The 21,719-nt window shown below is 42.8% G+C and overlaps 1 protein-coding gene across 1 annotated transcript in view; it reads right to left on the reverse strand.

Annotated features, from left to right (window-relative positions):
• Ganc (glucosidase alpha, neutral C) overlaps positions 1–21,719 on the reverse strand; it is a 54,530-nt gene that overhangs the window by 14,147 nt on the left and 18,664 nt on the right. Inside the window, exons 7-16 of the mRNA XM_050132748.1 lie at positions 19,292–19,358; positions 17,634–17,730; positions 16,281–16,461; positions 15,915–16,068; positions 13,669–13,904; positions 11,733–11,859; positions 10,754–10,862; positions 5,805–5,926; positions 2,460–2,561; positions 312–555 (exon numbers count right to left, since the gene is read on the reverse strand). Coding sequence (XP_049988705.1) covers positions 312–555; positions 2,460–2,561; positions 5,805–5,926; positions 10,754–10,862; positions 11,733–11,859; positions 13,669–13,904; positions 15,915–16,068; positions 16,281–16,461; positions 17,634–17,730; positions 19,292–19,358 — 1,439 coding nt within the window. The remainder of the gene's footprint in view (positions 1–311; positions 556–2,459; positions 2,562–5,804; positions 5,927–10,753; positions 10,863–11,732; positions 11,860–13,668; positions 13,905–15,914; positions 16,069–16,280; positions 16,462–17,633; positions 17,731–19,291; positions 19,359–21,719) is intronic.

A 21,719-nucleotide genomic window follows, 5' to 3' on the forward strand; every position in this document is an offset into this window, starting at 1 on the left:
ACAACAGCCAGCACCCCGCACAACAGCCAGCACCCCGCACAACAGCCAGCACCCCGCGCACAACAGCCAGCACCCCGCGCACAACAGCCAGCACCCCGCGCACAACAGCCAGCACCCCGTGCACAACAGCCAGCACCCCGCACAACAGCCAGCACCCCGTGCACAACAGCCAGCACCCCATGCACAACAGGCAGTGGAGCTGGTTGAAACTCGAGTAAACACATGGCTTTTGTTCTCCCCTTCCAGTTCCTTATCACTGGGGATTTGTTGGTAGGTTGTTTGAGTCCCTAAATAGAGGATGCCCTTTTTACCTCATGACAGGGTCAGAAGACATGTGGACATGGTAGAACAGAGAATACAGATAGGGTAGGAGGGTGTAGCGCTCTCTGATGGCTTCCCGGATCAGTCGGGTGTATTCCTCCCCAAACAGCCAGGGTTCTCGCCGCTTGGTGTTCATGGTGGCATGGCCACGGAAGAAGGGCTGATAAGCTCCAGCCTGGTACCAACGCACCAGCAGCTCTGCCTCAGGATTGCCAATGAAGCCACCCACATCAGCTGGTTAGACAGAAAGACCGGATAAGAAACTAGACTTGGAATAAATGATATGCTAAGGTGAAATAAGACCTTGAAAACTGAGAGGAGATGCTCTAGGTGCACACTCAACACAACAGGCAAACCTATGGCCTCAAATAGGGAAGTTTGAGCCACAAAAAAAAGTCCGTGCAGGAATCTGGAAGAATGCTCTACATTTTTTTCCTTTCTTTCTGTAGAAAGGTCACAGGCTTTTCTATTAAGAGCAGCTGTCCTGTGTGTTCTGGATCCTCCTTTACCCACAAATTGTGTCATGTCTCCCAGACTAGGTGTGTATCTGAAAGCAAAGACTGAAACCGTATCAACCCCTGAAAGGCAAATCATCAGCCGTGAAGGTTTAGGTAAGAATTCCATGCTCACCCCTTGAGTAGGACATGTATTTCTTGCATGTGGACCAATGTCACAAAGACACATGTATCAAAAAAGTGATAGTAATTTGTTTTTATTCTTGTAGAGAACAAGAAGTATTCAGAATTCAGACCTGCAGCTAGGACTGCAGCCAGTGTGTATCAAAACCTTCACAGGACTGCAACCAGTGTATATCGAGACCTTCACAGTCAGGACTGCAGCCAGTGTATACCGAGACCTTCATACTGGTCCACTTATCTGCACTGAATTCTCAGGAGGAGACTCTCAGACATGTATTTGAATTAGATCCATCTTTTCCAAGAGCACATCTTTTGTGTGTGTGTGTGTGTGTGTGTGTGTGTGCATGTGTATGTGTGTATTCACATGTGAGAAGATATATGTGCATGTAGAGGCCACAATCTGACTTCTGTGTCTTCCTCAATCACTCTCCACTTTATTTTTGGCTAGATTGGCTGGCTAGCAATCAACAGGGACCCTCCTACCACAGCCTCCCCAGCTCTGGGGTACAGGCATGTGCCGCTGTGCCTAGCTCTTGTACATAGGTGCTAGGGTTTCGAACTTACTTAGGTCTCCATGTTTGTGTAGCAACCACTTCACTGACTGAGCCATTTCCACAGTCATGTATTTATTTTCGGACAGGGTCTTACATAGCTGGGTCTGACCTCCGTCTTACTACTAGCTAAGGACAACCCTGAACCTTTGATCCTTCTATTTCCATGTCCTCGTTACAGAATCTTAGGTCTGTGTGAGCATACTTGTTTTTTGTGGGACTGGGGATCAAACTGAGGCCTTCTTGCAAGCTAGGCAAGCACTGTACCAACCGAGCACATCTTATGAAGAAAACAGTTAATTATGCCACAGAATGTTGCATCTGCTGAGCAGAAGCGTTTCTGTAAGTCTGGCTCTCTTCACCCCTCGGCTACGCCGCTGCCCGTCACACCTAAGGCCTTGAGCGCACCAGGCTAGCACTCTCCTGGGCTGGCTTCTGGTTTGCTAAGTTGTTTGTGGTGCTCTCCTCCTTTCCACTTTCAAGAAGAAAAGTATGCTTCTGGACACTCAGTTACTGGTTCTCTGGAGGTAGTGCTGAGGGAAGGAGTGGAAACAGATGCCTCATCCACTACCTGACTTCCTGTCCTCAATTCAGACAAGATACATGTAAGATATCTATCTATCTATCTATCTATCTATCTATCTATCTATCTATCTATCTATCTATCTATTTATGAGATAGGGTCTCTCTGTGTAGTGCTAACTGTCCTGAAGTTTGCTCTGTAGACCAGACTGGCCTGAACTCACAGAGACCCTCTTATTCCTGCCTCTAGAAGGCTGGCATTAAGGGTGTGGCCACCTTTAATTTGTGCAATAAACTTTGAAGCAACCCTTTTGCTCTCCCCCCATTTTCTTTCCTGCATTCATCCTTGTTCCAAACAGCTAATGAGCACTGAGGACTCACTTCTCATTTCTTCCCACTCAAAACCTCAAGCCAGGAACCAACTTACCTCCACAGAAGGAGATCCCTGAGACACTAAGGGTGAGTAACATCGGGATGGAGATTTTCAGATAGTTCCATTCTGCTGTGTTGTCTCCTGTCCAGACTGCACCTTATATCGCCCATAACAAGGCATGAAAACACACACAAATCATACAATGCACTCCATTTCATTTACATTCATATTGTTGTTGTTGTTATTATTATTATTACTATTTTGAGACACGGTTTCTCTGTAGCTTTGGATCCTGTCCCGGAACTAGCTCTTGTAGACCAGGCTGGTCTCAAACTCACAGAGATCCGCCTGCCTCTGCTTCCCGAGTGCTGGGATTAAAAGTGTGCGCCACCACCACCCAGTTTACATCCCATATTTGTAAAAGACAAAAATAATAAAATCGGAGATTTTTCATCTTAAACAAATTCTGATAATTCTATGAAAAGTATCACTTTTCTAATGTGAAAAAGTTATTAAGGGTCATAAAACAAAAGGCAGTGGTGGCAAATGTCTTAATCCCAGCACTCGGGAGGCAGAGGCAGGTAGATCTCTATGGGTTCAAGCCCAGCCTGGCCTATGGAGTGAGTTCTGGGACAGTGAGTAGTACACAAAGAAACCCCATCTCAAAAATGAAGACAAGAACAAAATAAACAAACAAAACTATATACTCTGGGTTTCTTGTCCCACTTGATTATTACGACAATCCTTCCAGGCAAACAATATTATTAGCTCTGTTTTATAGATCAGGGGATATGGTAAACCATATTCTACCCTAGTGATATAGTTGTTAAGTAGATTTAGGCAAGAAGTCAGACCGTTAAAGCAAATGTTCGAGTTTACGTTACAGTTGATAAGAGTTTATGCAACATCTATACTTTTACCAAAACAGTTTCAGTAGATATTTTTGTTTTAATTTTCTGTTGAGCTGGCCTATAGGCAGAGAAAAATATTTTTTGAAAATTCTTATGTACATTGGTATTTTGCCTGCATGTATGTCTGTCTGAAGGCATGGGGTCCCTTGGAACAGTTGTGAGCTGCCATGTGGGTGTTGGGAATTGAATTCAGGTCCTCTGGAAGAATAGCAGCGCTCTTAACCACTGAGTAACCTTCTAGCTCAAGAAAAATATTTTCAAGGGATTTTGTTTTTAAACAGCTCTCTAGTAATTTTTCCTTGGCATCAATTGAGCTCTGGCTGTATCTACACAGTGATTTTGAAACTGTGGCAACATTTTCATCAAAAAAGCTCACGTAGACACACAGCTAACACGGTTGTTTAGCCACACATTCTTTACAGCAAGTGGTCAAGCATGCGGCTAGAAAAGGCCATGTTCTCCTCAATACACATGGGGGCAAATAATCACACCCAGTACTGCAGACTAGGAAGGGACCCAGAGCCTAAGCGCTCAGAGATAACATAGACTGCAAGGGCATGGCAGCACACACGTGCAGTTCCAGCACTGGGGACAGAGGTGTGAGGACTGCTACGGGTGCAAGGCCAGCCTGGGCTACATAGTGAGACCCTGTATCAAAAGCTCCAAAAGAGGTCCGGCGGTGGTGGCGCACGCCTTCAATCCCAGCACTCGGGAGGCAGAGGCAGGCGGATCTCTGTGAGTTCGAGACCAGCCTGGTCTACAAGAGCTAGTTCCAGGACAGGCTCCAAAACCACAGAGAAACCCTGTCTCGAAAAACCAAAAAAAAAAAAAAAAAAAAAAAAAAGCTCCAAAAGAAAAAGAAACATTAACAACCACACGTCTTGTTATCTTTTTAAACTGCTGCCTATCAACCTTTTTTTTAAAATTAATTCTCTTCCTCTCTAATTTCCCCTGCAGTTTCTTTTTCATTGAGATAGGAACTCCCTATGTAGCCTGGGTTGTGGGAGTTGGTTCTCTCCTTCCACCATGTGGGTCCCTGGGATTGAACTCAGGTCATTAGGCTTGGTAGCAAGTGCTTTAACCCTGTGAGCCATCTTGCTGGCCTTTATTTATTTATTTATTTATTTATTTATTTATTTATTTATTTATCCATTCATTCATTCATGTATGTATGTATTAATTTTGAGACTGAATCTCCTGTATCTTAGGCTGGTTTCAAACTTCCTATGTGGCCTATGATGACCTTGAACTCCTGACCCTCCTGCTTCCACTCCCAAGTGCCTGGATTACAGGCTTAAATTTTCCTATATTTTTACTGAAGTCTTTTTACTGATTGAAAATACTACATTTACATTTTTAATAATTGGGATAACGAATATCACTCAGGCATGCTTTCTTTTTTAACTTACATAATGTTACAAACCTATTCTCATGCAATTAAAACTATCACTTTAAGGAAGGAGAGAACTAACCACTCCAGGTTGTCCTCTGACCTCTAGACTGGTGGAATGTGTCATACCCCCTAAAATAAATGAAAAACCATTTAAACTATAACTTTAAACTGCCTCATGATAGTTTGTCCCGTGGATAACCCACACTTTTGTGACCCTTCTTTTACTGTTACAGAGGTAGACTTTTCTTTTGGCCTCAAGGTCTAATGCTATGATGACCATTTCTGTTGCTACTATTCTGTCCTTTGGCTGAAGAACACAGGAGCTGGTCTTGGGAGGTGGAGTGAGAGACCTAAAAGTGTCTATGATTCAACAAAGGCAAGGTTCTTTACAATAGGACCTATGTTCTCAATTACTTATGCAAGGACAGGGGCCTTAAAATAGCCTTTCTGCCACAGAGTGGTTAAGTTGAACTGATCTGTATCAGCTGTAAACCAGATTCAGTCATAGATGACCCTGACAACAAGCATGCAGCCAGGCCTATTTTAAGCCACACTGCTAAGTGGAACAGCTGGCTGAGCCGTTTGTTAGAGATATGTTTCCCTGGTTTTCCACAAGTCAAAAAGATAGGATCAGATGACTATGCCAGAAAACTCTCTCAACAAGTAAGTGACCATTTCTTCAGTAGGAAAAACTACTAAACTTGAAAATTGGCTTACTGTCTTTTGGGGTAAGGGAGGGAGACAGGGTCTCATGAAGCCCAAGATGACCTTGGAAAATGACCATGAGCTTCAGTTCCCCCACCTCCATCTCTTGAGTGCTAAGATTACAAACATACCCGACTTTGCCTGGGTTTATATGGTGCTGAGCATTAAACCCAGGGCCCCTCACCTACTAGGCTGTCTACTCTACCAACTGAGGGACCTACAGACCATTTATTCATAGTATAAAATACACATGTCAGAGCACATCAGGTTCTACACTGTAAGCTATAAGGCTATTGAAAAGGAACACCGTGACAGCAGGTAGCATATACCATGCTCAAAAGAAAAGGATGGGTAACTACCTTGTGTTTTATAATGTGAGTCATTTCTTACCATACTTTTGTGATCCAGCAAAGAAAGAACGTGAAAGGACAAAGGGTCTCTCCTTCCCTTTCGATCGCTGTATCAATCCTTCTGCAGTAGCCATTTGCTGTAAGTCAGTGAAGAACATTGGAAAGAGGAGTCAGGGTGAGGGCACTGCCACCATCCTCAAGAGACTACTCACATGAGAAAAGTTACCATTGGAGGGACTAGGAAAAGGGAAATAATAAACTGTCTATTTGATGATACAATGAATGATACCAGTTTGCCTGGAAAAGATGGAAACATTTATTTGGTTAGCAATGCCAGTGAAATAAACAGGAAGGGGATGTGGGCGAGTAGAAGAGTGGCTACCCAGCATGCCTGAGGCCCAAGGTTCGGTCCCCAGCACTGCAGAAAACAAATACACAACACAACGAAAAACCAAGACATCATGTATTCAGTGGTACCCTTGGTAGGCATTTTATAATGCATTTCCTTACAATATACATAATAATCTGTGAGTCAAATGATTTTCATTGATCAAAAAAATAAGTTCAGAGGTTAAGTGTCCACTTCAGCCTGCATAAGAAATTCCCTAAGGCAGTTAGCAACTAAAGCAAAAAGCTGACCAAGAAATAAACATGTACTACTTGAAAAAGACTATATCCAGCCCAGCAGCTCCCATAGAAAATAGCAACTGTGGGAACCTGTAGGCACGCAGTCTTACTCTAAAAATGACAAAGACTCACAAATATAAGTTAGGGTAAGTGATTCTCTTTTTAAAAAAAAATATTTATTTATTATGTATACAATATTCTGTCTGTGTGCATGCCTGCAGGCCAGAAGAGGGCACCAGACCTCATTACAGATGGTTGTGAGCCACCATGTGGTTGCCAGGAATTGAACTCAGGACCTTTGGAAGAGCAGGCAATGCTCTTAACCACTGAGCCATCTCTCCAGCCCCAGGTAAGTGATTCTCAATCTTTGGATATGATTAGCAGAGAGAAGACAATTCTACCATCTTTATTCAGAAGGCTAAGCAAAGTAGGAAAGTTTACACATCTTAAAAGTACACTGTGGTGGTTTTAATGAGAACGGCTCATATATTTGAATATTTGGTCCCCAGTTGGAGGAACTATTTGGGAAGAATTAGGAGGTGTGACCTTGTTGGAGGAGGTGTGTCACCAGGGGGAGGCTTTGAGGTTTCAAAACTTGTGCTATTCCCAGAGTGCCTCCCTCTTAAAGCTTTGTGGTTATGGATCAGGATATGAGTTCTCAGCTGATCCTCTGCTATGCCACCATGGTCTCTAGCTTTCTGAAATCCATAAGGTAAATTAAATGCTTTCATTTATAAGTTACATTGGCCATGGTGTCTTATCACTGCAATAGAAACTAAGACATATACTTATTAAAATATAAATCTATTATGTTAAGTCTTGCTTTCCTGGTGTGAATGTTAGGCGATAAATATGTGTATATATGTGTAATATATACACACACATATATGTATATATATATTTGTTGTTTGATTTTTTAAAACTTTTTTGTAGATTTTTTTCTTTTATATGTAGGTGTTTTCCCATATGTCTGTGTATTATATGCATATACTGCTCAAGGAGGTCAGAAGAGAACTTTGGAGCCCCTGGAACAGGAATTATAGATGGTTGTTAGCTACCAGGTGGATGCTGGGGATTGAACCACTTAACTATCTATCTAGCCCCTTTAAAAATATTTTTAAAATTTAAGTATATGTGAGTCCCTGTGTAGGTGCCTCTGAAGGCCAGAATAAAGTGTTGGATCCTCTGGAGCTGTAGTTACAGGCTGTTGTGAGCTTCCCAATATAGGTGCTGGGAAATAAACTCAGGTCCTCTGGAAGAGCAGCAAGAACTCTTACGTACTGAGCCATCACTAGCCCTTGTTTGCTTTTTGCTTTTATGATAGTTTGTTGTATAGTCTAGGTTGGCCTAGAACTCGTTATGTAGGCCAGGCTGGCCTTGACTTCCCAGTCCCTCTGTACCATGAATACTAGGATTGCACATGTGTGCCACCAACCTCAGATAAGCTAGCAATAGATGGATATATATGAAATCTTAAAACCTTGCCTTAATTACCTTTGTTAACATATTTATAGATTGCCTGTGCCAATACAAGTCTTCTAGTAGTATTAAATGTCATATGTAATAGTTTAAAATTCATCAGGTTTATTGTAAAAAAGAAAAGGAAGTAGAGGGAGAAATAATAAATTGGCTATAATCTAAGACTCACTGCAGTTGACAACAAAGACACACAAAGAGTGTGCATAGTGTGCCTGACTACAGAACTGATTCCGTCTAGAGGCAGGGACACGAATCTAGTTGACTTCTTTTTTTTTTTAATATTTATTTATTTATTTATTTATTTATTTATTTATTTATTTATTTATTTTGTATACAATATTCTTTCTGTGTGTATGCCTGCAGGCCAGAAGAGGGCACCAGACCCCATTACAGATGGTTGTGAGCCACCATGTGGTTGCTGGGAATTGAACTCAGGACCTTTGGAAGAGCAGGCAATGCTCTTAACCTCTGAGCCATCTCTCCAGCCCCCTCAATAATTTTTTTTTAATAATTATGCTGCACTATATTGTCTGTGAAATACAACTGCCCTGTAAGTTCACACAAAGACATCCTTAGGGAATATGTGCCAGAAAAGTTGTGAATACTCACCACTCTGCTCTGTATCATCCACTATCTACTACAAGTCTTCACTTGATCTTATCCAAAAGTTGAGAAAAATTTTTGCTACAACTCTGAACTAAAGTCGATTATTACTATACATGAACTTATTTTTTCTCTAATACTCTGAAAGACTTGACAGCTGAGTTATCTGTTTGTTAACATCTTATATAATTTGTGTTCTTTCCATCTACCGAAAATATTATTACACTTCTTTTTATAACATTCACGGTCTCTCAGCATTTGAATATCAGTACAGGGAGCCTCAGGCAGCTCATCCCAGTATTTCTTAATGCTATGTTCTTTACACCATGTCCTAATAAGGCCTAGCTCTCTTCCAGGACACTACAGAACACACCTGAGACCTTATCTACATGATAGATGATCTTTCCCATGCTTGAAGGTGGCCTATATGTTTCCTTAACTATTTTTAAGCGTATTCACTTTTTTTCTGAGATAGGGTCTCTCTGTTATGTAGCTCTGGCTGTCCTGGAACTCACTATGTACACAGGCTGTACAACAGGCACAGAGATAACCTGCTGCTGCCTCTCAGTGCTGAGACTAAAGGTATGCACCATCATGCCTGGCTTCTAAGCAAATGCACTTCTAAGAACAAGGCTGTACAGTTTCAAAATATTTGCCTTCAGTCTTTTTTTAGCATTTCTAACTCAAAGATCAGCATGCGTTCTTCCCCTCCCCTTCTTTTTATAAAGATCTAGATAATTTACATTTCCATCTTTGTGGATCATAAAAGCGCTTTAATTTATTCTACTCTGGCACAGTACTATGAAAGCAGCCATGAAGTGAATGACTGTAGCCATATTTTGTCTAAGGATTGATGTTTATGCCATTCTAAGTGTTTTTCTAGTCTCCTTCCTAATCAGTTATGTTCAGAAGCAAACATCTTGTGCTTAAGAGCAGAGCTCGGGAGAAAATAGATCGGAATTCAAACCTTGAGTCTATCACTTAGTAAATGATTACTATGTGGGTTTTAAAACTCTCCACACCTCAATTTTCTTACATTTGTGGTTAAGATTTAATTGTAGTTCCAATTTAGAGCATTTTTATAAGGAAGAAATGGGGCGATACACATCAAATACTTAAAACAGCACTTGGGATGTGGCTTGCATCAGTTTGTGTTAGGTATCGTCATCATTACCATGACTGGTTGAAGACAGGTCTCTAATGTGACCTCCACTTCTTTCCATGGTTCTTTTAAGATTTTAATTATTAAATTTTGCTTTTATCAATACATTATAATTGATAACAGTGGTTCTCAACCTTCCTAATGTGGCAACTCTTAAATATAGTGCTTCATGTTGTGGTGACCCCCAACCACAAAATTATATTCATTGCTACTTCAAAACTGCAATTTTGCTACTGTTATGAATCATAATGTAAATATATGACATGCAGGATATCTTATATGCAACCTGTGATAGGGTTAGTCGACCGACCCCCTAAGCGGTTTTGACAACCACTGGTTTGTAAGATAATTTCACACTAGTCATAGCCACTTTATTGCTGATGGGGCTTTTTGTTTGTTTCCCTTCCTTCCTTCTTTCCCTTTTTGTTTTAGACAGGCTCTCATGTTGCTTAGGTCTTGAATTTGATAAGTAGCTGAAGATTGACATTAACTTCTGATCCTTCTGCCTCCACCTCCTAATGCTGGAATTACAGGCATGTACTACCATGGGTCTTTTCTGTGTTGGGGATCAGGCCTGCTAGCCAAGCACTCTGTCAACTGAACTATTTTCCTAGTTTTAAGTCTTTTCTATTTGAGACAGGGTCTTTCTATGTAGCCCTGGTTGTCATGGAACTTGCAATGTAGACCTGGTTGGTTTCCAGCTCACAAAGATCCCTCTGCCTTTGCCTGTGAACTGAGGTTAAAGGTGTGCATCACCATACCCAGTGTTTTCCTTGAGGCAGAGTTTCACTCTGTAGTCCAAGCTGGCTTTGAATTAATGGCAATTCTGCTCATCTTCCCAAGTGCTGTGATTACTTGGCCCCCATGTCACTTTTCAATAATAGGTTTTATATTAAAATATACATAGCAATTATAAAATAGAATAAACATCAATTGTACTATATTTTGATATAGGTTAAACCACAGTTTTTATACATCTAGTAATAGTACCCTTCCTAAAACCATCAAAGCCTATAATGCGGTATCTATTCTTGCCTTTTATATATGCACTATCTCAAAAACTACTTAATAAAAGCAGTTCTAAGCAACTACCTTTTCCTTTCATCTTTCAGGTTAACTAGGAAGCAGAAAAAGAATAGAAACCAACCTGATAAACAGGAAAAGCAAAAAGGCTGGAATACCACTCTCTGACCTTGGGATTGGTGAAATCCAGGTAAGACGAGAGACCTGCAGAGCACAACAGTGGGCAGTCTGTCAAGAACAGTGGTCTTTACGCAAGATGTGTGGAAAGAAGATATGAGAGTTATCAATGGACGCCTTATGTCAAACACAAAAGACAACTGAGACAGGCATGGTCTGTAACAAGTGAACAAAAGCAATCTTTAAAGACACAACATGTAACCCTTTCAACACCAGAGCCCACGGGCCAGTGAACTCTGTGTCAGGATGGAGTTCATTCTTCACTAATGGCTGAAAAGCCAGGTAGGACATCCACTACTCTGCAGTGAACCCTGTTTTTAAAGAGAACATGGACTTGTTCCAATGGCTCAAGGGAGAAAAGGGAGGTAGGGGCTTCTCCATAGCACTTGGATTTATGACACCATGGTAATTTCTTGAAATTTGTTAGAAATTTTGGAGAATTTCTAACAAGGCTTTAGACTAACGACTTTTGCATCTAGAGTTCCACAGGCAGCTGAGGCCACTCAGGAAAGACCGAAAGTCAAAACTGTGAGCTAAAAGGACAAAGAGCAATTACAAAGGAGAGCCTGACCACACTTTAGCCCCACCTCCCACCCCAGGCTGTCCTCACTCCTTACTCCCTATGTCTGTCTGTTTAGAGATGTAGCAGCCGTGGAGATTAGCCTGTTTGCCCATTCTCACTCATTCATCTGATCACTGACTTGACAAATGCACTAAGTTCTCTGCATCAGGTGTTATAAAAGGCAATGGCCTATCTCCCTTAAAGGTGCTGAGAATGTGGCTGGAAGGGAAAGACATGCCCACGAGGAACGAGAATTCTGGCCATAGGGGACGAGAATTCTGGCCATAGACGTTTTATAACTGGGACAGCACAAGTGGAAGCAAGTGATACCATACCAGGCCAACATATGCCTTCGAAGTCGCCACCTTCTGGGTTCTTCACAAAGAAGCCCTGTTCCTTGGCTTTAGCATATACTGAGTAGTCAGGATCCACCTTGATGTGGGGGTCACTGATAACCACAAGCTGTCAGGACAGAGATTTAGAGAGCATGTCAGCTTTATGAGGCTTGTGTTCATTCAGGTGTTCCCACCATAGTTTCGAGGGGTCGAGTTTTACTCGTGGAAAAGTTTGGACATTACTAAATCCCTATGACCTTTCACTTGTTATCAGCCAGGCATGGGTGGCGCAAGCCTTTAATGCCAGCACTTGGGAGGCAGAGGCAGGCGGACCTCTGTGAGTTCAAGTTCAGCCTGGTCTACAAAGTCAGTTCCAGGAGAGCCAGGGCTACACAGAGAAACCTTGTCTCGAAAAACAAACAAAAAAATGTTACCAAACCCAGGTAAATCCTCTTTTCTAACTATCATGGCTTATCATCTTTACTATTATTTTGCATTTATTTATGTATTTTGTGTGTGTCTGTTCATTGGTCTATAAGAAGTAGGTTCTCTCCTGCCACCATGTGTTCTGGGGCTTGAACTCAGTTTCTCAGACTTGGTGGCAAAGCACCTTGATCCGCTGAGCCATCTCAGCCCCCATCCACATTTTTAAGATTTCAGGTCTTCAATCCTCAGTGCAAACTACCAACCACTGCAAGCTACCCCTTCTTCATCTGAAAAATGGTAATAAGGCCAACTTGAGAGTTTTGTAGCTGGAGGAATAATACGCTTTATCATAATGTCTAGCCCACAATTAAATGCTTGACAAATTATAGTTAATAATTAATTAAGAAACTAGGGGGTTAGGGCTGAGCATGGTGGTCCATGCCTTCAATCCTAGCACTCGGGAGGTAGATGCACGCAGATCTCTGTGAGTTCATTACTGCTACCCTTCCTTCGCCCTAACCCTCTAGAAGAGGAAAGAGGTACATTAGGAATTATGTACTTTTCTGTGGCTTTTCTCCTTCCCCTTTAAATTTCAGTTCTTTCCTTGACCAAATTTACAGAGAGAGTCTGTCAGTGAAGCATGTATATATATAAAAAAATAAGAATCTGGTTACATTTTTTAAAAATTACACTTATCAACTTGTGTGTGGAGCAAGGGGAGACGTCTGTTTGCCAGGTGTGCGTGTGGAGGTCAGAGGACAAGCATGCGGAGGTCAGAGGACAAGCATGCGGAGGTCAGAGGACAAGCATGCGGAGGTCAGAGGACAAGCTGCATGAGTTGGTTTCATCCTTCTACCACATGGGCTCCTAGGACCAAATCAGGTTGTCAGATGTGGGGCAAGCACCTTTACCTGCTGAGCCATCTTGGTCCGCAGGACTCCATGTCTGACCCTCTGTTGTTAAGCCTTTCAAGCCCTACAATGTCCTCTTTCCCTCCTGCCCACCAGCAGTCATCCTGACAAAACAAGCTCTGATGGCCAGAGGCAGGAAGTTTAGACAACCCAGCCCCACCTGTCAGCCACCAGGGACTCCAAGCTGGGCCCCTTTCCCAGCTTTCTCAAGTCATTTTCAAAGTAGTCAGGAGACAGCCCTGCTCTCTCCAGAAGGCCTCATGATACGAGATGCTTTTCTGCTTTTGGTGTCTGTGTAGTACCACCAGTTCTGACAATGGGACCTTTTAGGGGAGCAGGGTGCCATCACAGCAGGGTAGCTGCCACCAACAGACTGAAAGGCTCAGGCCCCTTCATTGTTTGGGGGCTCACACAACTGTGGCAGGGATGGATGGCGTCACTGCATTTTCGCACCTGTCTTCTGTCCTCACAGCTACTGTTATACTGGAAAGCACTACGTTTACAATGGTTTTCTTCCACCAGAGGGTCTTCCTCTGCTGATGTGCCAAGACAAATCTAACACTGGGATTAGAAAGCTTTCAACACCAGGCTGGCTTCACCTTGCGTCTTTTGCTCCTGAGTAGCTCTTGCATCCTTTTGGGGTTTGCGAATCTCTTCTTGTCCCAGGTGAAGTATTTCTTGTCCTCGGTGTGCTCTATGTCCAGCCACATGACATCATATGGAATGTCATGCTCATCAAAACCTGCATCCACTTCCTTCACATCCTGCTCATCTTCATAGTTCCAGCGGCACTGGTGGTACCCCAGGGAAAAAAGAGGGGGCATGGCTTGTGTGCCTAAAAAAGATGACAATGGAGGCCACTGATGTTATTCAACCAGTGACCATCTCCCCATTCTCTACAGGGGATTAAACACTGAGCTTGACATGCATAGACTAACCAGGAAAAGAAAAACTAGACCCCGCCTTGAAGAAACTGGCAGGTAGGGTGATGGGGCAGGCTTACAAATAAACCTGCGCTGAAACAGCTGCTATGCTAACGGTATCAGTCTAGCGCTGTGGGAACACATTCATTCTGTTTATAGAGTAAGGTGGGGTCTTTAGAGCTTTCCCAAGGCAGGTGAGAAGGGGGGAAGCCTTGAAATAGTAGGAGGACGCCAGGCAGGGAGACTAAGTAGAGCTCATAGAACAGAGAATAGAGACACAGGCAAAGAAATAGATGTAGTCTTAGAGAAAAAAATACTGCAGGGTCACAGTGTGAGACTGAGAGGAGATGGAACTGGAAAGATCAGTTTATAAAAGAGACCTGTACCTCAAGATCAGAATTCTATTCATAATTTCTTTTACAATAAGACATAAAAAATGGCAACGTGGGGGCTGTGGATACAGCTCAGATGGTAGAGTACTTGCCTAGTGTCCACAAAACTCTGGGTTCAAAATTCTCAGCACTCTACAATGCATGCCTGTAATCTTAGTACTTGGGAGAGGTCGAGGCAGAAGAATCAGAAGTTCAAAGTCATCTTTGGCTACATGGAAACTTCAAGACCATCTTGAGATACATGAGACCCTGTCTTAAAAGGAATGAGGGCAGCGAGATGGCTCAGTGGGTAAAGGTTCTTGCCACCAAGCCCGATGACCTGAGTTCAGTCCCTAGGGCCCGCAATGTGGAAGGAGAGAACTGATTCATGAAAATTACCACAAAAAGGCGCTTTGAAACAAAAGAGCAAACCAAAGGGCAGTTGGTTCAACACAGATCTGGAGCGTGGACAGTAAGGGGGAGGTGGTGTCTGTTGAGCTATGTAGAATGTGTGAGGAAGGCTCAAAGGCAGATAGTAGCACCTCCCTGCTCTAGAAACCTCAGACAGGGACCCCCATATGCTCCTCAAGTGCTAGGGTACCAGACTCATCTAGCCACCAAGGGCTTCCATGTAGAGCCATATAATCACGTGTAACTCCAGCTCCAGGGCTCAGACACCTTCTTCTAGGTCCTGTAGGCACTTTATCTCAACACATACATACATAGTTTTAAAATAAAAATAAAATCTTTAAAAAACCCATCTTCATCAGTATCTCTAAGGATGAAAAAAGACAAAAGACTCACAAAGTAGACTAGGGCATCATGGAACAATGAGCACACAGGCAGGATCAGAGATAGGAATACCCTCAACATTAGAAACATGACAACATAAATGGATGGCTGGGAAGATAAGATGGAGAAAATTTCTCAGAAAAGAGGCAAAAGGAAAAAAGGAGAAAGAGCACGGATGTGAAAACTCTGAAAGGAACAGCAGACTTCCCCAGGACTGACGGACACTAAGACTGAAGGTGCCCACATCTCACCCTCAGTACAGAGACCATTTGAAAGGAATGCATCTAGGGAATTCACTGTAAACATTCGCAGTATTAGTGATGAGGAAGGTGGATCAGTGAGAAAGGTCAGATCATGTGGGAAGGAATACAATGAATGGTTTTGGAGTGAGAAGACAGGGGACAGAGAGAAATGCCTTTGAGTTCTGAGGAAAGGAACTTCCAGTCTAGCTGACTCAACAGAGAACACATTTAAAAGTTCAGGGTGGAATACTCCTTAGCTACAAGAAGATTATTCCCAGAGACTAAGGGCTCCAAGCAGGCATATGAAGTGTTAGGGATTAGAGAGTGGGCCGCCCAGTGTCATGTTTAGCTTGTCTGGATGTAATGATGGCAGGAAGAAAAGTGCTTACTACTTAAAATGCGTAGGGACATTGTTTGTGATTTCCATGTAGTGTAGAACAAAGATTAATTTGCAGTGATGTACACAGGATAGACAAAACATAATGGAGTGAGGACCCAGCGATCACCATGCAAGTACCTGTGAGGGATGAGTACTGCTTGAAGATGTCAGAAGGTGTAGGCCCTGTCAGCAGAAAAACATCAATGATTCCACTCTCCGACATCCAGCGCACATCCGTCCGACACCTGACCTTTTGTTTGGCAGCTGCTGGGCCCATCTGGGTCAGGACGTACTGGGAAAGGATGCAATGGAAATCTGAGAAATTTCACTGTAAACTATAGGCCCCTGTTCTAAGTGAGTCTGTCTACATTTGGTAGCTCCTACTAACATTTGTCAATTACACTGCAAAGCTCTTGGTCACAGAAAAATGCTGCTGTTAAAGAAAAGGGCTCTGACTGACTGCGGTATGGTAACTATGACATGCAGCCACAGTCTATGGCTCACCTCAACTGCTGGCTCCATGTTGATCTCCACTAGTGTTTCCGAGGCATTCAGCCAGAAAACGGCTACAGTCCTGCCCTGTTTGTGGGCCAGGAGATAAGGCACTGAACCGTAAATGCCCATTTTGTCATGTATTTGATATCCATAGACATCTAGGTTATAAAGACGGTATGCATCTCCATCCCTGAAACACAAAGGAGGTTCATCACCAAATACACAAGTGGGTTGCTAATGACTAGGACAGCTTCATTGTCTCCTGTGAACAGACTGTTCACCTCCTGCCAGGCGTGAAGGCACACACTTACAGTCCTAGCACAGGAGAACTGTGAGTTAGGGGCCAGCCTGGGCATGTAACAAGACCCTATATAGAGCCACTCCCCTACAATGAGTCATCTCTTATCACTTGCCTAAAGGTTTCCTGGGCCAATCTGGTGGATGAGCTCCCCCTTTGTCTCTGCTGGCTCCCTGGGAATCTCAGGCTTAGATCCTAGATACCTTTACTAAGGTCCCCTGTGAATCCTCCGGAAGAGCGGCCACACTGAATCCCTCTGCTAATGGGCTGTGTGAAGACTTCTTTGCAGCTAAGGAAAAGAAGCGCATCCTAACATACCTCCAGATCTGGAACAGGACTGAGATGGGGAGCTCGGAGCTGGAGGGCGAGACTAGTCACTCTGCCTACCTACTAAATATACAGCCTCTGTTTCTTTTTGGTTTTGTCTCCTTTTAGGCAGATGCCCTGAGATCCATTTGTCAGTAGTGTCAGCCTGAAATGGTCTCTCCAAGGGAATCACAGGTACTGGAGACACCACGTTCTCTGGCTCATTGTCCTCTTTAGAGTGAAGGTCCTTTTCCAGATTAGTATTTTCTTTTTGGTATTTTCCCAGGGTTCCACAAAAACAGATCCTTCACTGTAAAAGCAAACCTCCTCCCCTTTAATTCCAATTACTCATTTTTATTTCTGTATTTTGGGGCTCACTATTGCAGCCTTTTAAGTAGTGTGAGTGTGTGTGTGTGTGTGTGTGTGTGTATGTGGAAGTCAGAAGCCAGCTTGTGGCACTGCTTTCCACTTTTATGTCCTGTCCTAGTTTCATTTTTGTCGCTGTGACAGATACTCTCACAAAAAGCAACCTAGGGAGCAAGGGCTTCTTTGGCTTACAGTTCCAGACTGCGGTCCATTACTGCAGTGTTCACAGTCAAGAGCAGAGAGAATAAACATACAGAACCTCACTTGTGTGTTCTTACCTAGCTTTCAAATCTCCGATACAGTTCAGAACCTGAAAAACTACTAGGAAGGTTTCCTAACTCCATAAGTGATATCAAGGCAGAGACCACTTAAGAAATCTTGCTGCTACTTACCCAGTATTTTTAAGTTGGTGTGACTCTGCATGTTGAGGGATACCGTAGAGATGTTCAAATCCATGGAAGGAGAAATCCAAACCAACAGAGGAAGGACCTGTAGAGACCAGGCTCATGGCTGAGTTGTTTCTCAAATGGATCAATCTAAAAGATTTAGCTAATAGCTAACAACTAGCCGGGCGATGGTGGCGCACGCCTTTAATCCCAGCACTCAGGAGGCAGAGGCAGGCGGATCTCTGTGAGTTCGAGACCAGCCTGGTCTACAGAGCTAGTTCCAGGACAGGCTCCAAAGCCACAGAGAAACCCTGTCTCGAAAAAAAAAAAAAAAAATTAAAAAAATAATAGCTAACAATTTGGCTGGGAGTAGAGAGGTCTGAACTTGCCCCTACCAATCAATGCTGTGCATTGACTGTAAGACGCTGTGATGTCTGGGCACTGGTGGATGCAATGGATGTGTATGTGAAAGCGGGTATTACACATAATGTGTATGAGTGCAAAGCTCTGTCACTTACTAGCTATGTTGTCTGAGCCGTGTGCTGCAGCTCCTTTTCCCGATACTGAGCATGTTCAATCTCTGCTGAGAGAGTTTGTGCTTCTTCTCTTCTGACTGATAATCTTCCTGTCAGCCTGCCTGTGGCTCCCTAAGAACTACCTAAGAACAGCAAGAAGACCTTCCTGGATCCTCAGGATATGACCTCCCATGACTGTGATATGTGAGCCCATCATCTGAACCATATTGATAAGTCTGGTGAGAAACGCCATAGATAGGCATGTAGCACCTGTGACAATGACGAAGAGAATTGAGAATTACTAGTTAAAAAATGTTAGAGCAGATGAGCTGTATAACTTGGGTTCTCATCACTTGGGTCTCATGAAAATATGTGGCATTTCCAGCTGTCTGGTTTACTCAGAACACAAGCAGTATGTATGCTGGCCCAGACCCTTTCCTAACATAAGCTGCACATGGTCCATTATCGCTCTCATTCCTCCATAAGGTGTACACAATTACTTCTCTTTGCACTGCATTATTGATGAATAGGAAACCCAACCCAGAGATTTCTGTGCACTTTACAGAAGTTACTTGTTTTAAATCCAAAGCTTAAGGAATTTATTTATTTGTTGCTGTGGGACAATGGTCATGTACCTTGTAAAGATTTGTCACTTATATTAGTTTAATAAAATGCTGATTGGCCAGCAGCCAGACAGGAAGTAGAGGTGGGGTGACCAGAATAGGAGAATTCTGGGAAGAGGAAAGGCGCTCAGTCTGCAGTCATCACCTAGATACAAAGGACACAAGATGAAAATGCCTCACTGATAAAAGGTACTAAGCTGTGTGGCTAATACAGACAAGAATTATGGGTTAATGTAAGATATAAGAGATAATTAGTAAGACGTCTGAGCTAATAGGCCAACCAGTTTATAATTAATGTAGGCCTCTGTGTGTTTCTGCAGGACTGGGCAGGACAGAAACCTCTGTCAACAATTTGTTTGTTTGTTTGTTTATGACACTGGGGATTGAACCCAGTGTACCTCCTACATTAGCCAGGCATTCTATCACTGATCTCTAACTCCCACCATCAAATGACTTTTAGACATAAATATTTAGATATTTTGGAATGATCTATTTTAATATTATATCCTTAACTTTGACAATTTACCATTAGCTTTGACATCCACAAATTTTCCAAATGTCTCTTCCCACAGGCCTAGGTCTTCCTGATTTTCCTAATTCATAAAAAGAAGATCAAAATGAGCTTATAAATTGCAACAAATGTGGTTACCATAACAGTATATCTTATTTGGAACTAGCAAGATGGCTCAGCAGGTATAGACCCTTGCCTTCTAATAAGGCAAGCTTGACAGTCCAAGTTCAATCCTGGTATCCACATAAGGGTGGAAGGCAAGAAGTACACAGCCTGCACACCTGCCCCACACATGCCACCGTACACATTCTTACTATGACTACTAACCAACAATTTAAAGACTAGAAAATGCAGAGTGTGCTAGCACACGCCTGTAATTCCAGCACATGGGAGGCGGAAGCGTTAGATTTCTGCAAATTCAAAACCAGCCTGGTCTGCATGGTAAAGTCAGGACTTCATACTGAGACACTGCTGGGGAAAAAAAAAAGACCAAGAAACGAGTTTCTCATAGTTTTGAAGATCAGTTTATAATATATATTTAATAAATTAAATTTGTGTTTTCTATAAAAGCCAATAATCATTCTTATGAATCTTTTTTACTGTGTTAAAAGACACAACATACACTTTATCTTTTAACCACTTCCAAGCACACAGCCCAGTGTCACCAAGTACTTTTGCTCTGTGGTGTGATGAAGGCCATTCTCAAGCATCCAGCCCCACAAGTCTTTCATCTGCCCACGCTGGACTTCCCTGCAAAATAACAACTCTATTTCCCCATCTCTGCACTCCTGGCAAAACCGCTCTATTTTCTACTCTATGAATTCAACTACAGTCACCTCATAAAGTAGAATCGCACAGTGTTTGTTCTTTCGTGACTGGCTTACTTCACAGGTTGTCTTCAGGTTTTATTCATTTTGTAGCACACGTCAGAACTTTAATTTTTAGGTCCAAATACGACTTCATTGTTTGTATAGATCACATTTTGGTTTGGTCTTGTGTTCCTCCCCCTTATGGTTACTGTGACCAGTGCTGCAGTGCCCTCACATACAAGAAGTCCATACAAGAAGCAGGACTACTGGGTTTTACTGCAATTCTCTATTTAATTTTTTGAGGAACTGCCTCATCATTTGTCACAAACATTTTTATATGAACTAAAATACAATGGTATTTTGAAAATGTAGCTTTTGCATATAAAAGAAATAAAAGGAAAAAATTGTTTGATTTTTCAAGACAGGGTTTCTCTGTGTAGTCCTGGCTGTCCTGGAACTCACTCTGTATACCAGGCTGACCTCAGACTACAGAGATCAGCCTGCTTCTGCCTCCTGAGTGTTGGAATTAAAGGCGTGCACCACCACTAGCTGCCTAGAAGGAAAAGTGTTCACGTGAACACATGAGGTAAAACATTGAGAATCTAATAACTTCAGTAAGTTCTAATTTCTTCTCACTCTTATGTATTTATTGTTCATGTGTCAGAGGGTGAATAAGCCACCGTGCACATGTAGAGGTCAAAGGACAACCCAAGGAATTAGCTCTCATTTTCCCATGTGGGTTCTGAGGGTCGAACTCAGGCCATAATGTTGGTAGTACCCTCTGGGCCATCTTCCTGGCCCAACATAGGTGCGTTTTGAGAGGCCGGAAGCAGACACTTGTTTTTACTGAGTTTCCCCTCTGCGATCACGTGTATGTCCATGCTGGTTTGAGACGTCAGATAAATGGGAAGGCAATGATTTCTCGGGGCTTGCCTTTTTCTATAGCTACAGCTTTCTCCATTTTACATAAGAAAGAGGAAAATATAAACTGTATGAAAGAAATTTTGCTTAAAAGTGAACTGTCCATTTCTAGCTTCCTTCTTCATCATCAAAGCTTCTGTACAGCGAGCCTGTGCTTCTCCAAAGTGACATCTGCAGCCTGATGTGGTGACTGTGCTACCTTGGGGCCCAGCATAAGCATTGCAGTCTGAGAACTCCCTCAAACAGTGAAAACTTTCCTATAGCGATGGTTAGTAACATATGTGACAGGATCAGTAACTTAAAACTTCGACTCAAGCTATCTGATCAGCTATCTCCCAGTGGACGTGACACGTCATCACAATGCAGTCCATAGTCATGCACTCACCCTCTCTGCTCTGAAACAGCTTTCTCATCTTCATCAATACAGATGAGCCTTAAGAAAAAGAAAACTGCCGGGCAGTGGTGGCACATGCCTTTAATCCCTGCACTTGGGAGGCAGAGGCAGGCGGATTTCTGTGAGTTCAAGGCCACCCTGGTCTACAAGAGCTAGTTCCAGGACAGGCTCCAAAGCTACAGAGAAACCCTATCTTGAAAAACCAAAGGGAAAAAATAAACTTTGTCCTTAGGGCACCAGAAATACTTTCATCATTGCAAACAGTCAGGTATGCTGGTACACACACACAGAACCTCCACACTCAGGAGGTTGAGGCAGG

This window comes from Alexandromys fortis, unplaced genomic scaffold (assembly GCF_014885135.2).
Source record: "Alexandromys fortis isolate MF-2015 unplaced genomic scaffold, M_Fortis_MF-2015_v1.1 scaffold_6, whole genome shotgun sequence".
Lineage (NCBI taxonomy): Eukaryota > Metazoa > Chordata > Mammalia > Rodentia > Cricetidae > Alexandromys > Alexandromys fortis.